General features: G+C 40.8%; 1 protein-coding gene across 1 annotated transcript in view; it reads right to left on the bottom strand.

Annotated features, from left to right (window-relative positions):
- Window positions 1–296: 296 nt before the first annotated feature.
- sel1l (SEL1L adaptor subunit of SYVN1 ubiquitin ligase) overlaps window positions 297–18,286 on the bottom strand; it is a 38,238-nt gene continuing 20,248 nt past the window's right edge. The window contains exons 10-22 of the mRNA XM_072492873.1: window positions 16,064–16,218; window positions 15,711–15,767; window positions 14,998–15,066; window positions 14,824–14,901; window positions 13,921–13,983; window positions 11,354–11,441; window positions 10,283–10,431; window positions 9,036–9,201; window positions 8,249–8,323; window positions 6,696–6,868; window positions 3,110–3,238; window positions 2,011–2,179; window positions 297–1,673 (exon numbers count right to left, since the gene is read on the bottom strand). Of these exons, the coding sequence (XP_072348974.1) occupies window positions 1,657–1,673; window positions 2,011–2,179; window positions 3,110–3,238; window positions 6,696–6,868; window positions 8,249–8,323; window positions 9,036–9,201; window positions 10,283–10,431; window positions 11,354–11,441; window positions 13,921–13,983; window positions 14,824–14,901; window positions 14,998–15,066; window positions 15,711–15,767; window positions 16,064–16,218 (1,388 nt within the window). The 3' untranslated portion in view covers window positions 297–1,656. The remainder of the gene's footprint in view (window positions 1,674–2,010; window positions 2,180–3,109; window positions 3,239–6,695; window positions 6,869–8,248; window positions 8,324–9,035; window positions 9,202–10,282; window positions 10,432–11,353; window positions 11,442–13,920; window positions 13,984–14,823; window positions 14,902–14,997; window positions 15,067–15,710; window positions 15,768–16,063; window positions 16,219–18,286) is intronic.

Below are 18,286 nucleotides of genomic sequence, written 5' to 3'. Positions count from 1 at the left end.
TATTTTGAAACATCAGCTTTGGAGCTCCTTGACCAAGGATTAAAATGAGTTTGATACAGTTTACCAACATTCTGACAGATTGTACACACGCAATGTGGAAAGAGTAGGATTCCGTAGCCTGTAGGCCTTTTCTCATTCGATATTTTAATCTTTTTGTTCTTGAAGGATAAAATGGCGGAATCTTCTGTAGAATACTACCTTTGATTGTAGTCTGCATACTCAGTATTGTAATTATTTTACGGCATCAGCATTCAAGTCTGGAGTACATCCAGTGCATTATTAAAATGAAAGTAGAGTTTACAGCAGGCGGTCACTTTATTAAAATGTAAGCACAAATATACATTTTGCTGGCAAATGGGCTGGAATTTCAATTCACAAAAAGATTACCATACATTAAAAAAGTCTGTACACCTTATAAACATTTTTACACAGCTTTCCTTATTGCATTTACAGTATAGTACATTTACAATACAACTAAGAATCCCACTGCCAGTTTTAAAGGGGGACTTGCAATTTCAAGATTTAGCTCAAGTCTCAAAAACAAAGTGCAGCCATATTGCTCTCCCAAAGAAAAGACAGGGTGGGGGAAATAAGAGAGGATTGATCTTTACTAGGGCTCTCATTAGTCTGGTTTTCCGACAAGATGATCATGTTCAATAAGACTCCCCAAGCTATAAAGAGCCCCTACACACCCCACACGTGTCTGACAGCATCACACCATCATAATAGGCATCATGAGTCAAGCTGCAATTCGACCTTTTGCTCAGTCATGATCAATTACTCAAATCCATCATTAAACATCAGTGGTAGCCCACTAAGTTAAACGGGCTTCAAGAAAGCCCACTGTTTCGTCTGTTTGCATTTCTACTTCCAGCTATTAATATAATTGAAACAACAAAAAATGCTGGAAATACACGTCAGGCAGCAGCCGTGGAGAGAGAAAGAGTTAATGTTTCGGTTCGAGATGCTGCTGAGCATTTTTGTAATTACACATTTCCAGCATCCGCAGTATTTTACTTTTTTGTATTAAGGTGATTTACTTCCCCAAGGCTGAAGGCCAAACTGACTGCAGGCTTTTTCAGATTTGGTTCCACATATTCAAACTTTCCAAAAAAAAAAAAATGTTCCTTCAAATGAAACAGATTGCAAATTAAAACATTTCACTCAAAAAGGTTTCTTGCTACTTTCAGGATCCTTTGATCCTTGCTTTGCAAAATAAAAATAAAATCAATGGAGCTACAATTGGCAAGAACTAAAATTAATGTCAAGAATTTATTTTCTAACAAGGGACTGAAACATCTTTGGAATTAGTCAAATTTTAAAATATTCCTCAACCACTCCCAGATTTGCAAAATTAATCCAAAAACAGACAAATGCATGATTGCATTTATCAACTCACTTCAAAGTCTTTCTGCAGCCAAAAAAAACCCTTCCGTACAAATGCATCCAGTAAAGCTCCACAAGGACTTGCGGCTGTTGAAAGTAATGGTCTTCAAAGCTGGGTCAGTCGGTTGTCAAATTCAGCTAAAAGGTACAAGTTCTTCATAGAAGAGCTGAAGTACTGGCAAAGCTCTATGGCAATTAACTGCAATGCTCCATCATGTGACTACGTAGTGGCACTTCTAGTCTAGAAGACTAACCCTCATGTAGGATTTGTTAGTGGTGTACATCTTCTAAATGAAAAACAAATCAGTTTTATGCTCAAAACAGACAAATTTAATACATAACTGCTGGAAAATGCCAGGTAAATCAACAGTGTTTTTTTTTTAAGTTCAAAAGACCAGAAGTTTTTTAGACTTCATATAAAACTATTTTTCTGATGCTGATCAAAATAGCTTAAAAACTCAGTAAGCCTGAAAATAGGCCTGGTTTTATTAAGAAAATGTGCACTTCTTTACAAGAGTCCAACTTTTCCTTCCTGCATTAACAAAACAGTTTGATGGGGCAGGGTGTGGCAGATGCGAGAGGAAAGACACCTGTACTGACTGTATCTTTGCTACTGTTGCTCACGTTGAGGTTCTGGCTGCTGGGGGCCTGGTGCCCGGAGCTCAGGCTGTTGCTGTCTTTGCCTGTAAGCGATCACAGTACCCAATAGCAGAGCCAGTATAGTCATGAGGTAAAGATCCCACTCGGGGCCCAGCAGCATGTCCAAGTCCACCTGCATCCACATCTCCTGGAACTGCAACAAGAAAAATCAGGAGTACACAAGTGATATTCACATAATGAGAAACTGCAATGGCACCAAACTCCCTCAAATTCATTTATACCTGCACAAATATCAAGTTGCACAAAAGGTGTGCACTTTCCCTCACCTCCTCCTCTTTCTTCTCCCACATCCCCGCACCCCCCCAACACACACTTTCTCCAATGCACAATAAAGATACAAACTTGTTACCCAAACTACAGAAATTCTGCAGCAGGATTTCCCCTCCTACATTAGACCCGTGGTGGCAATGGTGAAGCGTACAACTTCAACAGCAGCCAGAAATCTATTGGAACCCACCCAATTGCAATGTCAGGTCCTGGCAGGGAAACCTTGGGCTCAGTGTACAAAAATAAGAGGGGAAGGCCAGTCTGCCACAATGACCAGAGATCCAAGAATCTCAGTCTTGAATGAGTCTTACACTCCATGACTTAACACCCATAGACCTCTGGACTAAAGAATCCGAAAGCTTCACAATCCTCAGAGCAAAGTTCTGTGGCAGCATTCAGAGGGGTTAGCCCCTCCCATTTTTATTTTAAGTGCACCATTCCAAGGGCACCTTCATGTTGAGGCACCCCTCTAACTCCTACCTAGCTCGCTCAGCAGTGCCCAACTAATTGCTGCCAACAGTAGCAGCCTGCTTGCGGTCCTCACTTGGACAGCAAGCTTGGGAGGCCGTCTCCTGGAATATCCTTTTACCGGTCTTGCTGCCACTACGAGCGCACTCAGGACCCCCATTTGGTGCTGAGGCCAGGATCTGGAGGCCTGTGGGTAAATTCAGCTCTAAATGTTGCATCAGGAATCGCAGTGTACGATTCCCTACTATTACTGATATTTGGAGAGGGCAAGACACCGAAACAAAAGATGTATAAAACTTCTACTGCCCTTCTATTTTTGTTTACTTACTTTGGTTTCACTCAGGTAGTCTAGTGAATACATCATGCCTAGTTTACAAAGTGCAAGGAAGACAGGGACTTGAGCATCAGGACTAGTTTCTGCAGCCATGTCATAAAACCGCTTTGCAAGATAGATATCCTTCGGACAGAAGAAAAAAAAAAGAATTTTGCCTTTCATAACAAAATGTGGTCAACTAACTGCATTAATCTAATCAGGAGCACATTGATGTTTTACAGAAATCAAACCATCAGAACAAAAACTGGTGCCAGCCAGGCAATATCACTGTTTCACCAATCCAACGTCAATGCGAAGTTCTGATGAAGGGCCATTGGCCTGAAACATCAACTGTTTCTCTCCATAGATGCTGCCTGATCTGCTGAGTAGTTCCAGTATTTTGTTTTAATTTTCTTATACTACTTGATGAAAAACACATTTCCTCTGTCAAAAAGAAATACATTATATATGCACGGTTACTCATATGCAAAACACCTCTCCTGGGGTTACAATGTGACGATGGAGAGAATTGCTGTCTGAAGCTCGAGACTTGCTGTCGGAAGCGGACTCACTAGTTTAGTTTTACTTCACACAAAATGCAACTACAGTGCAGTGTTAAAACCTGACCAATAAATCTTCCTATATTTCATTTGAACGCCAAGGGTGTATGTATACACTTCCCAACTTGGCAACATTTTAACCACACCCACAAGCATCAATGTATATTCAAGACAAAATAACGGAGAGACAGGAGGAGAAATCCCAGGAGATGAACATAAATTCAAAGACTGAAAACACAATAGTAAATTGTCTTACATCTTCATTACCCCCGAGCTTGCTGCCTTACACTGGCTGGCTCACTCTTGTTTAACACCTTTACTTTAAAATTCTCATCCTCTATTTCAATTCCTGCACGGTCTCACTTCTCCCAGTCTTTAATCTCCTCCAGTCCAACATCCCCGATATCAGTGTTCCCCTCATTCTAACCCTTTGAGCATCTCTCATTTTAACTGTGGCAATATTGGCCTTTAGTTGCGTAATCCCAATGCTCTGGATTCCCCCCCCGAAACATCTGCAGCTCCATCTGGCTTTAGTCCTTTAACACACTTTGGGCTTCTGCCCCAATATCTCCTTCTGTGGCTGTCATATCTTGTTTTATACCACCACTATAGAGTACACCGCAATGTTTTATTACATTAAAGGCTTATGTAAATAAAAAATTGTTGATCACATGACAGCCAACTAACTCTTAATAGTTATACAGAGTACACTTCAAAACCAATAGCAGTGATTAAAATGGCACTCAATACAAGAACAAAACTCAAAGAAAGGTACAGCATAGGAACAGGCCCTTCGGCCCTCCAAGCCTGCGCCAACCATGCTGCCCGTCTAAACTAAAATCTTCTACACTTCCTGGGTCCGTATCCCTCTATTCTCATCCTATTCATGTATTTGTCAAGATGCCCCTTCAAATGTCACTATCGTCCCAGCTTCCACCACTTCCTCCGGCAGCGAGTTCCAGGCACCCTTAAAAAAAAAAAAAAAAAAAAAAAAAAAAAAAACTTGCCTCGTACATCTCCTCTAAATCTTGCCCCTCGCACTTAAACCTATGCCCCCTAGTAACTGACCCCTCTACCCTGGGGAAAAGCCTCTGACTATCCACTCTGTCTATGCCCCTCATAATTTTGTAGACCTCTATCGGGTCACCCCTCAACCTCCTTCGTTCCAATGAGAACAAACAAAGTTTATTCAACCTCTCCTTATAGCGAATGCCCTCCATACCAGGCAACATCCTGGTAAATCTCTTCTGCACCCTCTCTAAAGCCTCCACATCCTTCTGATCGTGTGGCGACCAGAATTGATTATTATACTCCAAGTGTGACCTAACTAAGGTTCCATACAGCTGCAACATCACTTGCCAATATTTAAACTCAATGCCCCGGCCAACGAAGGCAAGCGTGCCGTATGCCTTCTTAACTACCTTCTCCAACTGTGTTTCCCCTTTCAGTGACCTGTACACCTAGATCTCTCAGACTGTCAATACTCGAGGGTTCTACCATTCACTGTATATTCCCTACCTGTATTGGACATTCCAAAATGCATTACCTCACATTTGTCCGGATTAAACACCATCTGCCATCTCTCCGCCCAAGTCTCCAAACAATCTAAATCCTGCTGTATCCTCATCGCTATTCGCAATTCCACCACCCTTTGTCGTCCACAAACTTATTAATCAGACCAGTTACATTTTCCTCCAAATCCTTTATCTATACTACGAACAGCCAAGGTCCCAGCACTGATCCCTGCAGAACACCACTGGTCACAGCCCTCCAATGAGAAAAGCACCCTTCCATTGCTACTCTCTGCCTTCTATGGCCTAGCCAGTTCTGTATTCATCGTGATTCCTCTGATCCCGTGTGACTTCACCTTTTGTACTAGTCTGCCAGGGGGGACCTGGTCAAAGGCCTTACTGAAGTCCATATAGATAACATCCACTGCCCTACCTGCATCGATCATCTTAGTGACCTCCTCGAAAAACTCTATCAAGTTAGTGAGACACGACCTCCCCTTCACAAAACCGTGCTGCCTCTCGCTAATACATCCATTTGCTTCCAAATGAGAGTAGATCCAGTCTTGAAGAATTCTCTCCAGTAATTTCCCTGACTTAAGGCTCACCGGCCTGTAGTTCCCTGTATTATCCTTGCTACCCTTCTTAAACAAAGGAACAACATTGGCTATTCTCCAGTCCTCCGGGACATCACCTGAAGACAGTGAGGACCCAAAGATTTCTGTCAAGGCCTCAGCAATTTCCTATCTTGTCTCTTCCAGTATTCTGGGGTAGATCCCATCAGGCTCTGGGGACTTATCCACCTTAATATTTTTCAAGACGCCCACTACCTCGTCTTTTTGGATCTTAATGTGACCCAGGCTATCTACACACCCTTCTCCAGACTCAACATCCACCAATTCCTTCTCTTTGGTTAATACTGATGCAAAATATTCATTTAGTACCTTGCCCATTTCCTCTGGCTCCACACATAGGTTCTCTCCCCGGTCCTTCACTGGGCCAACCCTTTCCCTGGCTACCCTCTTGCTTTTTATGTACGTGTAAAAAGCCTTGGGATTTTCCTTAACCCTATTTGCCAATGACTGTGACTCCTTCCTACTTTCCTTATATTCCACACAAGCTTGGCCCGTTCCCAGTCTTCTAGCCCTGACAAATGCCTCCTTTTTCTTTTTGACGAGGCCTACAATATCTCTCGTTATCCTAGATTCCCGAAATTTGCCATATTTATCCTTCTTCCTCACAGGAACATGCCGGTCCTGAATTCCTTTCAACTGACATTTGAAAGCCTCCCACATGCCAGATGTTGACTTACCCTCAAACATCTGCCCCCAATCTAGGTTCTTCAGTTCCCGCCTACTACTATTATAATTAGCCTTCCCCCAATTTAGCACATTTACCCGAGGACCACGAGAAAATACAATCAACACAAAAGTTAGCACATTCGTGGCAGCCGAGGCACAAAAGGAAGTCAGTTTTTTTCTTCAATTTAAAAAGACAAACACTGGAAAATACATGTCATTTTCAAACTCGTACCTGTTTAATGCCCAAGCCCTTTTCGTGCATGTAGCCCAAGTTAAACATGGCCTGGGCACTGTGCTGTTGCTCAGAAGCAAGTCTATAATGAATTACTGCGGTTTCATAGTCAATGTCTGTGCCGTAACCATAGAAATGATAATCTCCAAGTTTTATTCTTGCAACTGTATAACCTAAAACACAAATATTTAAACATATACATAACTTAACATTCACGATGGTTCGCAATTCTATTTCCCCTCATGTGTGTCTTATTATGCGAGTCTCTTCAGGAAAGAAATCAACAATGCCACAATAGACATTTGAACTCGAGGCTTCTGGTGTGCCGAATTTGAACTGCAGGCTTTCGATTGCAATTTCATATTCAGTCACCTAGATGGCAGCATCTCTTCAGTTCACATTTCTGAATCATGTGCTGTCCCGATTTTGATTACTTAAGACTTAAAACCTAGGCGTTGAGAAAAAAGGGCTTCGTAGTTGTTTTCTTTTTACAGAAGTGTTGTTCAAATGAGAATCAGCTCAGATCTATAATCCCAAGACTTACAATTTTTTAAAAATATGACTTGCTTAATTTTAAGTTGTTTATAAACATGCCATAACACTTACATGCAATAAGTATTATTTAAAGAATGAGAACATTTTGAATTGGTGCAACACGAGGAGAAGGTAGCACGAAAAGGGCCATCTGCAAGAAGCCACTTTTAAGCAATGCAACACCCTCATTATTGCACTGACGGAGACTAAAACCAACTGTGCTTGCCCTAAATGGGCTTTGAAATTGAATTAATGATCATAGGTCAGTCACCGAGTACTGGCCTTTGTTCACTATTAACACATTCTATCCTACCTGTACGTCACTATTAGCACTTGTCTTAATGCCACCATTCACACTTTTGTTTCTTGCCCATGATATCTTTGCCAATCTCCCCTCAGCTCCAACCTAGCACATGCCTTCTATTCTGACCAATCTCCTCCTTCCCCCCTTCCCCACCCAATTAGTTATATTTCTATCCCTCTTCAGTTATTTTGTCTATATGGACTCAAAAACATTACCTCCTGTTCCTCTCCACAGATACCGCCAGACCTGCTGAGTTTATCCAGTATTTATTCCATAACGATTAGTCTGGAAGCTTGTTTTGAGCATTAGTATCATTTTATACAAACCTACTTTTATCAAGCCAGCAAACTTCACAACTTGGAACTCCATATTTAGATTTCACAAAAGGGAGTGTTACAGGATTTTTGCAATGCTACTTTACAACCATTTGGCAAAAAGTAGTGCACAGGCACATTGTTAATTTAATTATCTGTGGGAGAACAGTCACCTTCTGGTGGCTTGACTATGTTAACAATGCAAGCAAGCAGAAGTTGCTGGGGTGTAACCATTTGCTTTGAATGAACAGTAACTGCTTCAAAACTAAAATCAAGGATACACACCAATGTCCATTTTCTCTCTCCTACCAGCATTTCAAAATCAAATCAAACTGCAATACACTGATTCCATGAACTTCAGCACAAGATTTCTCCTTTCTTTATTAGCCTTGAAATCTCACCTTGAGCTGCTGCTCTATTCCAGTGCAATAGTGCTCGTGGATAAGTTTCATTCTCACCAAAAATTTTAGCTTCCTCTGAAAATAGCATAGAAAAAACATATATTGAGGATTTATTGGTTGTTACTGACCTTCGAAAAACTTTGTCCAACAAATACATTGGCAAGACGTGACCAATGAATCATTTAAATTCTGTAAGATGGGCTCATTTGATCTTAAAAAATTCCCAAATCCTCCACTTGCCAGTGCAGTAATTTTCATCAATATTGACGCACACTCAAATACATTTTTATTAAATGTAATTCTACATTGGATATTATGACTATGTGAACTTTGCCCCCTCAATATCTAGGATTATAAAATATTTCTTTATAAAAATTGTTACAGTTTGGCACACAACATTTCACAACTCCTAACTGTTCCTTTCTTTCCGAAGTGAGATTTGAACTGATTCAACATCTATGGTTATTACATTTTACCAAATGTTTGCTGGTGCTAATTATCAGCTCGTAAAAATGTTAGTTATCAGCAGCTCCACCACCAGGCACTCCATGGTATGGCAATTCAAGTCCCTTCAAAATAAATTCAAGTTAGTTTCCACTGGGATACGCAAAGTAGAATATAAAAAATAACTCTTTCCTGATCCAAATCCATGTGGGTCACCGGTTTTGTTAGTGTAATTTAAGTCATGTGACATATCACAGAACACGGTTAATCAAAATATTGTACATTCTTGAACCAAGGTTGAATAAGGCAGATAAAATAATGCTAGACTAGTCTTTGTTCTCACTTTGATCCAGAATGAATGCAGCATTGCTCTGGGCCACCTCGTAGCCTTGTTCAGCCAACAGTAAGTACTGTACTAATGCCGAGTCAGTGTCTCCCTCTTTATAGTTGTTGTATGCAGACATTAGTCGCTCTGACCAGCGACCGCGCTCACAGACATTTTTAAACAACTGCAAAAAGAAAAAAAAAAAAGGGTAGTGCTTCAGAAAGTTACCAAGGCAAACTCAAACACAAAATGCTATCGTAAATTAATACAATTTGAAAAGGAATCTCTACTCTTATTGCTTTGAAGATCTGGTGAGAGGCAACCAAAAAAGATCTAACAATCACTCTCCAATCAATCTTGTGAACTGCTAAAGCTGCCAAGCGCCTTCTTTCAAGTCAAGTAGTGACTGGGAATCAGTAGAAAGGGAATTCTAAATAAATTTTAATTCCCTGTTTGCCTTTCACCAACAGTTTGAAAGAATCAAAGAACTAAAAAAGGTACATGAGCACAGTGTTTGACATTTAGGATTATGTACAAATTCAGTAAAATAATTTACCATTTGAGAGCTCAAAGTGCAATGCTAACTTTACAGATACATAGCATGATGGCAATTTTTCCTGTCTTTTTACACCAAGAAAATGTTTCTTTAGCATTATATAACAAGACAAGAATCAACGATTTTGGGTGTAATTCTCAGCTGTTCCAAGTTAGATGTTTTCAGTTGTACCCCAGTGGTTGAGGTGGTACAATTGACAGCAGTGGCCAAGGTGGGAGAGAAGGCAGAGAAGATCCAGTGTTCAGTCACAATCCAACAACCAGAAGTAGAAAATACACAGATGGAGGCACCAAAGAATTTGATTGGACTTTGTTGTGCCAAAAAAGTCTGGCAACACTTAAACGTCATGGCTTATGAACAAAAATTCTCGAAGACTTCTGACACTTGTGGAAATGGGAGGAGAGGGGAGAAAAAGTTGCAATAGTAGGAATCACGGATTTAAAAAAAAAAAAAAAAAATCAACATATATGGAATTAGATTTCTTACAGGGAGAGAATTTTTAGGTGCAGTAATTTAGCAGCATAATGCCAATTACGGCAGAGTCCAATGAAACAGGTTTGTGCTGTCACATAGCCACCGTATGCTTGCACACCAAAGATGTGTGATCATGTGGACTGGACCTTAAATTTTCATAAGAGTAACTATCTTTCTACACTTTAAATGCTTACATGCAAAGGCATTGAGAATATTTCCAGTTGTAGATTCTTACCTCAACAGCAGTATGGCAAGATCGAATCACACCACTGCCTACTGCATGCATTTGGGCCAAGTTATAAAAAGCCAGTATGTGTCCACCTTGTGAGGCGAGGTTAAAATACTTCAAGGCTTGTTTGTAATCTCTCTTCACACCTACGCCATCTACAAAACAAATAGTCACTGTCTTGAAACAAACTTCAAATATCAAATTTAGGCCTCAAATGAGCCATAAATTGCTGTGGTGGAAATTCATCTTGGGTGTAAATAAAGCAAAAATCAGCAACCTGGTTTTCTTTTTCAGCAACCTGGTTTCCTCCCTTCCCCACCCCCATTTTATCCCGACGTATGGCCAGTTGGGTGTAGCCAATATCTCTAGGGAGGCGAGGAAAACAGCAACTTCAAAATTATAGATTGCTCGCAGTGTATTTTTAAAGAAAGAGGCTGTTCGAAGTTGCACCAAGAACCTTATGGTGCAGATCAAAAAGGTTTGTACAAAAAAGATACTTTAGTAAATATATACCACAACTCTGATGCCTGACCTTATGTTCAAAAAGAATTTCAATAGATAAAAACAGCCACTTGCTCATCTTAAAAAAAAAAAAAGAGTTCCAGCAGTTAATCTGAAAGGTACACTGAAGCAGAAATAATCTGACAGTGCAACTGCTCGAGGAGATAGTGCAGCTTTTGAGATTATAAATGACAAAAGCAGAAAGTACAATATCATGATTTTATCTATTGATCCCAGTGCACAAATTGAAGCAGATGGGACAGGACAAAATCAATTCTAACATCCTGCATCCCTGCATATTCATAACACTGTTCATAGAAAAGAAAACCCAATATATTTCTCATCATCTGACGAATCAAAAACATTCAACGCATTAACTTCCACTGGGCCACATTTAAATAATTTATAAAACAAGATACTGAGCTGGCAGATGACAAGGAGAAGAGAGAAAGTGAGTGCACGATGTATTCGTACACTTCAGAAAAATAAACAGCCAGGAGCTATATATCTGGTATAGAACAGATAAGGAAATTTGTAAGTAAATGTATATAGTCAAGATATGCAACAATGGCTTACTGTAATACATGGAACCCAGCTGAAGCTGTCCATCCACCCAGCCCTGTTCAGCAGCTTTCTGAAAGTACTTCAGTGCCAATTCATGATTCTGTTAAAAAGGAGGAAAAATGATTACCCATACTTGCATTCAATCACACATGCACTATATCAGATTTTCACCAAGAACACAAAGCCACTCAGTTCAGCAATCACCCAACATAGTGCTTAACCTGTATTTGAAGGACCCATGTCTTTTGTCCCTATTACATGGGTTGAATGCATTCCAGAGAGTTACTGTGCAAATGCAAACAAAAACATTTTAAAAAGGGTGGAATACCAAATCTCCCATTCTGGAAAAAAAACTGGATTAATGTATTATTTTTGGGCTAGTTATTTACTTTTCACGGCTGGGTATCCCAGTTTAAAATAATCATGAGGTCTGTAATATTACTAAAAGGAAACTTTTTGTTGCTTAGTTTATGAATTAATGATGTAAATTTCAGTTACATTTTCTGTTTCCAGTTTGAAGATTCGGGATGTATTTGATTTGGCAGTGTGGTGGCCACGACCACCATAACTTGCATTTATATAGTGAATGAGGGAATTCTGGAGATTATTTGGGGCAGCATGGTAGCCTTGTGGATAGCACAATTGCTTCACAGCTCCAGGGTCCCAGGTTCGATTCCAGCTTGGGTCACTGTCTGTGCGGAGTCTGCACATCCTCCCAGTGTGTGCGTGGGTTTCCTCCGGGTGCTCCGGTTTCCTCCCACAGTCCAAAGATGTGCAGGTTAGGTAGATTGGCCATGATAAATTGCCCTTAGTGTTGGGTGGGGTTGCTGGGTTATGGGGATAGGGTGGCGGTGTTGACCTTGGGTGGGGTGCTCTTTCCAAGAGCCGGTGCAGACTCGATGGGCCGAATGGCCTCCTTCTGCACTGTAAATTCTATGCTCTAGAAACGGCTGAAGGTATGATGGCCAACAGTGGGGGATGGAGAGCTATGTTCAGTGGAATGCAGAGTTCCTGGAGAGATGTTGGGATCTGAACATAAGCATGACAATAAAACAATTGCATTGCTGCCCTGGGAGCCAATACAGATCAGTCAACACCAGGGCAATGGGTGAGCCTGACATGGTGCAGGTTAGGTTATAGGCAGCAGAGTTTCAGATAAGCTCACACAATGATGCAAGTTGGAATGTTTGGCCTGGAAAACTTTATTCTTTGATGGGGTGTGTCACAGGCATGCCCAGCATGCTTTTCTCATTCCCAATTGCCTTAAAAGGTGCCTTTTGAGAGGCAACATATTCATGGAGTGTTCCAACAGGAGATAGGGCGACACAGGCAATGTCAGAAAGAGGACGGCTGCTGTTTTAAGATGCAGAGACAAAGAAACTACTGCTGTGGGAAGCAGGTGAATCTTTGTGATATCAAGCAGGATGCTCAAGTTCAGCTTCTGTTAAAATTTAAGAGAATAGAAGATATAAGGAATGGGTAGTTGCTGAGGTGTACCTTGCTGGTGATACAGAATCCTGAAAGATCAAATGGAATTGAATGAATGTTGAAGGACACTGAGATTTGACCAGGCATGGCAGGGAAGTGAATATGCTAGAGATCAGAGAGTTCTTGTAATGTTACATATCTGCCAGACTTACGATGCACAGTGAAAGGGTTTCATAACACATTTTGGTTATGTTAGCCAATACCAACATACCTTTTCTTTACTTCAATGTGTTAGAGGGCTGTTCAATGTATTAGGTAATGTTTGATCTCTCCTCACAGCTGCTGTCAGACCTGCTGAGATTGTCCAGTATTTCCTGTTTTTGCTTCTCCAAGGTTCCTTAGACAACACCTTCCAACCCCACAGCCACTACCATTTAGAAGAACAAGATCAGCAGATACCTGGGAACCCCACCACCTGGAGGTTCCCCTCCAAGTCACTCACCACCCTGATTTGGGAAATATATCGCCGTTCCTTCCATGCTGCTGGGGCAACATCCTGGAACTCCCTCCCTAATAGCAGAGTGGATGTACCTACACCTCATGGACTGCAGCGGTTCAAGCGGCAACTCACCACCATCTTCAGAAAAGCAGGGGATGGGCAATAAATGCTGGCCTAACTAGCCCACATCCCGTAAATGAATTTTTAAAATGTTGCTTTTGTTAGCCTTCTTCAGCTTGGATCATAGAATCTTCACAGTACAGGAGGCCATTTGGCCCATCAAATCTGCACCAATCCTTCGAAAGCACCCAACCAAGGCTCACTCCCCTACCCTATCCACATATCCCACCTAACTTGCACATCTTTGGAATGTGGGAGGAAACCTGGGCATCTGGAGGAAACGCACGCACATACAGGGAGAATATGCAACTTCCACACAGTCACCCTCGGCCGGAATTGAACCCAGGTCCCTGGTGCTTTGAGGCAACAGGGCTAATCACTGCCACCCTTGCGGTCTTGCAACAAGGTCTCTTAAGATGTTGCAACAGACTTAACCAAATGCAAAAGTTGGGCCCTCCTTCCCAATTCCGCCCGAGATTATTTGCTCCAAAAGTAGCCATAGCAATCAGGTATGAACAACAGTGATACGCACCACTGGGACGCCCTTTCCATACAAGTAAGCCATTCCAAGTCCACTCTGTCCAACTGGATTACCCTGCAAATCAACAAAGAGTTATTGCCCGTTACAATATTTTTCGAATCGGCACAAGATCAAAAGCAGCATGAAACAAACTGAGCCCCAATCAAATTGCATGCACACAGGATTTGGATCAATGAAAAGAATATTGCTGATATTCAGTATGACCCCCAATTCATGGAAGGGAGCAACCAATTTAAACATGCCAAATTGAAGTCTGGCAATCATGAACCACCATTCGGAATCTCCAAAACCAAGCTACTGGTTTGGAGTGTGATGACTGGATAGAGGGGGTGGATCATAGAATCCACCACATCCTCTCGAACCCTCTAACCATTCCTATTTTGGGTAAATCAAATAACCAATTAAGCCAAATCAAATAAACTGAGGGACAATAATTTTGAAAGTTTACAGCATTATCTCTGAAGTACTTACTTTAGGATCCCAGAATGCAGGTGGGCTATTGCTAGACAATAAATACACTTTAAAGGCACTGACTTGCTGATTAATTAGCCACCCCCAGCACAATGTGATGAGTTGAACAGAGTAAGTGAACTGATCAGAGTAACAGAATCCAATTAGTGACCCTGCCATGTGTGGCTCAGGCATCAAAGTGTGCCACTGATAGTGGATTGGTTTCCATCTATGATAGGATATAACTGAACTGCTAAGTGGGCCTATTTATCCTCTATAGGCAAAAGGGAGGGAAAGGTAATAATTGAGAATTTCACTCAATCAACAATCAAACTGGGACAGTAGAGAGAACCATATCCTCCATCTATAATTAAAGTCGTTATCTCACTTCAGTGAAAGTCCGAAACAAAATTAACTAGACAATTATTTTTTTTAAAACGTTACCATGTCTGCAGATTTCTTGAAGTAATGAAAAGCAGTGTCATTGTTCTGGGGCACAATATTACTACCCTCGGAGTACATCTGTTGATGTAAAAAAAATAAAATAATTAGTTTTAATGTTTTCAATTACAACCAACCAGTCTATATTTTATAAAGCATGTTAGCGTAAGCATTTACCTTTCCAAGGAATGCCATTGCTTGGGAGTTCCCAGTTGCTGCTGCTTGGTTGAAGTAATCAAATGCTCTCTGTAAAAAGGTGAATAAAGAAATCCAACATGTTACAAACTAATCCCAAGTTAAGAATTTTAAAGTTTAGAGCATTGGGGCGAAGAGTGTCTGCTACTGAAAATAGAGGCAGACAGGTGAAATGTGGAGAACACATGAGCACTTGGCCAGCGACTTATGGAATTTTATTTAAGAAACACATTCTCAGCAGAATTACAGTGCTACAGTGTAGCATTCATTGAAAAATCATGGGCAAATCAGGTTAAAACACGCAAGCATAAAAACATTACATGTCATGGGATACCAGACGGAAATTGGCACCATTACACTGCTTCTAGGAAGTCTTGGTGGAAGATGTGGTTTTATTCCATGCACCCTTTGGAATAAACTGTTGAGATCCATTCTCAGTTGATCACAGCACAATCGTTAGTTATTGACTATTGACCACAAGACAAGGTAGCTTTATTCCTTTCCAAATAAATTCTCTCAAACTCACTGAAGCAATCTTTCTAGAAACAGAACGAGCCATCAACCATATAGGAAAAACATTCTCTTTTTTAAAAAAAAGTGTGCAGAGCCTGCACTGCTTAAAGCAGTAGAAACTTACACTTCTTGCAACACCAAGGATATGCATTCCAATTTCTCAAGTACCCCAGCAAAGTTACCTGAAAATTTTGTTCCACACCTCGTCCTCCATGCAAATGCAATTGACCAAGTCCAACCTAAAAAATAAAGACAACCATTTTGCAACTTTACAGCCGTTTGTGCTCGCTTCAAAGATTCCATTTAAACGTTTTGTCCCATTTGCAAGTTTAAACTTAGCCGGAATTAAAACACAATTGTAGGAGCATCATTATATAAATACACAATTCACATTTGTATGCAATGCTGTGAAAGGGCAACACGTACAAGACTTTTACATTTTAGCTATAATGAGGAATTCAGATTTGGAATTAAACAATTCTTTTTAGTTTTATTTTATTCAGGCTATTTCACGGAGACAATTTCAACACAATACCTGTGCTTGGACATCTCCCTTTTCAGCCAGGAACTGGTAATATTGTATTAAATCATCTTCCAGCATTCCACTGCCCACACCAGAGTTTTCAGCTTCATCAAGAAGACGGATTCTCTGAACAACATTACCACCAGTCAAAGATATATCATTGGCAACTAGGGAAGAAATTCAATCGTTTAAAAATTAGTGAATTAGCCTCTACATGTGAAAGATAAACAAAAATGCTATTTCTGGAGGTTAACTGTCAACTTAGAATTCTATATAACCTTCCAATTCATTCCAAAACACTCAATTTCTAGCATCTGCAAGATTATTGGGCAAGGTAAAAACAATTTAGTGTGTTATCCCTCAGTGTAGAAAACTTTTATTTAAACACCAGATACCTAGAGCTTCGTTCACACTTCAATAGGGTTATTGCGTAGGCAACAAAGAACTGCAGGCACAGATCTATATGTAACCATACCTATAATAATAATCGGTTATTGTCACAAGTAGGCTTCAATGAAGTTACTGTGAAAAGCCCCTAGTCACCACATTCCGGCGCCTTTTCGGGGAGGCTGGTACGCGAATTGAACCCACGCTGCTGGCCTTGTTCTGCATTACAAGCCAGATGTTTAGCCCACTGTGTTAAACCAGCCCCCTGTAACCAAAATGTAATCTAAAGTTTACATGTGGAAAATGATTGGAATAGAGGGAAGAACCACAAGAGTGGTGTGGAAATTACTTCCTGGTTAGTGGTTGAGGCAGAAACTAGGCCAATTAGAGTAGATAGGTGGATATAGAGAAAGGGTTAAAAAGATACATTTTGAAATGTCGAGGGGGCTGGATAGGTCGGATGTTGAAAGGATGTCACCTCGAGCAAGGGAGAGAGAGACTAGAACAGTTCAAAAATAATTAGGAGAATTTTTTTATTCTGGAGGGTCAAGTGTCTTCGTAATTCTCTTCCTCGGAGTGGTGGAGGGCAGGGCCATTAAATATGTTCAAGGTGGAGGCAAATACATCTTAGTTTACAGGGATGTGGTCCACCATGATCTTATGGAATGGTGGAACAGGCTTGAGGGGTTGAATGTTTGTATGCGTGTCCAATACAAGAACAGGATGTGAAGAGAATAATTTACTCCCATGAGGAGTAAGTGGACTGGTTAGGCCAAACAGCTGGTATCTGTGTTGCAACTTCAATATACATGCATTATTATGTTTTTAAACAGAAAATAAAGCAGATATATATTTAGAGAAATTTAATGATTTCAGCATTTAAAAAAAAGAACACTACAGTTGCTTGACCAAGACTTTATAACGGCTGTCTTGGGAATACAGGTCAAGTATACTTTATCCATAACCCTTGGGGCTGTGTTTGGCATTCAGATGGCGTTTTTGGATCTATGCATGTACAGTCGGCCTTGGCCTACTTGTATTACAATAGCCTAAGCCTAGGTTAGCTATAGTCTACAAATATTACGTTGTTTCTCCATTTGACAACTCAAAAACCCTACCTCTTACTTGTTGTTAGTGTTTTTATAAGCATCTTCCTATTTGATGTATGGATGTCTTTAACAAAAGTGCACATGCATGTGTGGCGTCATTAGGAGTGCAGGTTTCCAGTGTAGGAGCTTGTGTATATTGTGGTTAGCTGCTGCTGGTGTCCGAAGCCAAACTGTATTGTTACCTCAATATTTTCTGAAGTAAAGAGGATTTATCTTTTACAATGCGTTCAACTACCTTTCTTCTGGTAAAGTTACCACATGTCTGGCGACCAGGATTAAATAAGACAAGAAAAAAATTCTACAAGCAGTGTGGTGACACAGTCGAGTAGCTAGTTTGCAATGTGGTCGGCGGCAATGGCTATGTTCGGGATTATCAGTGAGTTTCTGGAAGGCTACGAGGTCTGGATCACTTTTTCATGGCAAATGGAATTGGGAGAGACTAAAAAGTGCTCAATTCTCCTGTGTATGCGAGTCAAAGACTTACAAGCTAATGAGGAATTTAGCAACACCAGAGTTTTCACTAGCAGGTAAAACCAGAACCAGAGGGCACAGCGTCAGATTGTAGGGACGATCCTTTAAAACTGAGAGGAGGAGGAATTTCTTCAGCCAAACTCTGCCGCAGGAGGCTGTGGAGGCTAAATCATTGGGTGTCTTTAAGACGAAGATAGATAAGGGGATCAGGGGTTTTAGGGAGAAGGCAGGAGAATGGGGATGAGAACACATCAGCCGTGATTGGATG

This window comes from Scyliorhinus torazame, chromosome 2 (genome assembly GCF_047496885.1).
Source record: "Scyliorhinus torazame isolate Kashiwa2021f chromosome 2, sScyTor2.1, whole genome shotgun sequence".
NCBI lineage: Eukaryota > Metazoa > Chordata > Chondrichthyes > Carcharhiniformes > Scyliorhinidae > Scyliorhinus > Scyliorhinus torazame.
This window is presented reverse-complemented; position numbering and strand designations above follow the sequence as displayed.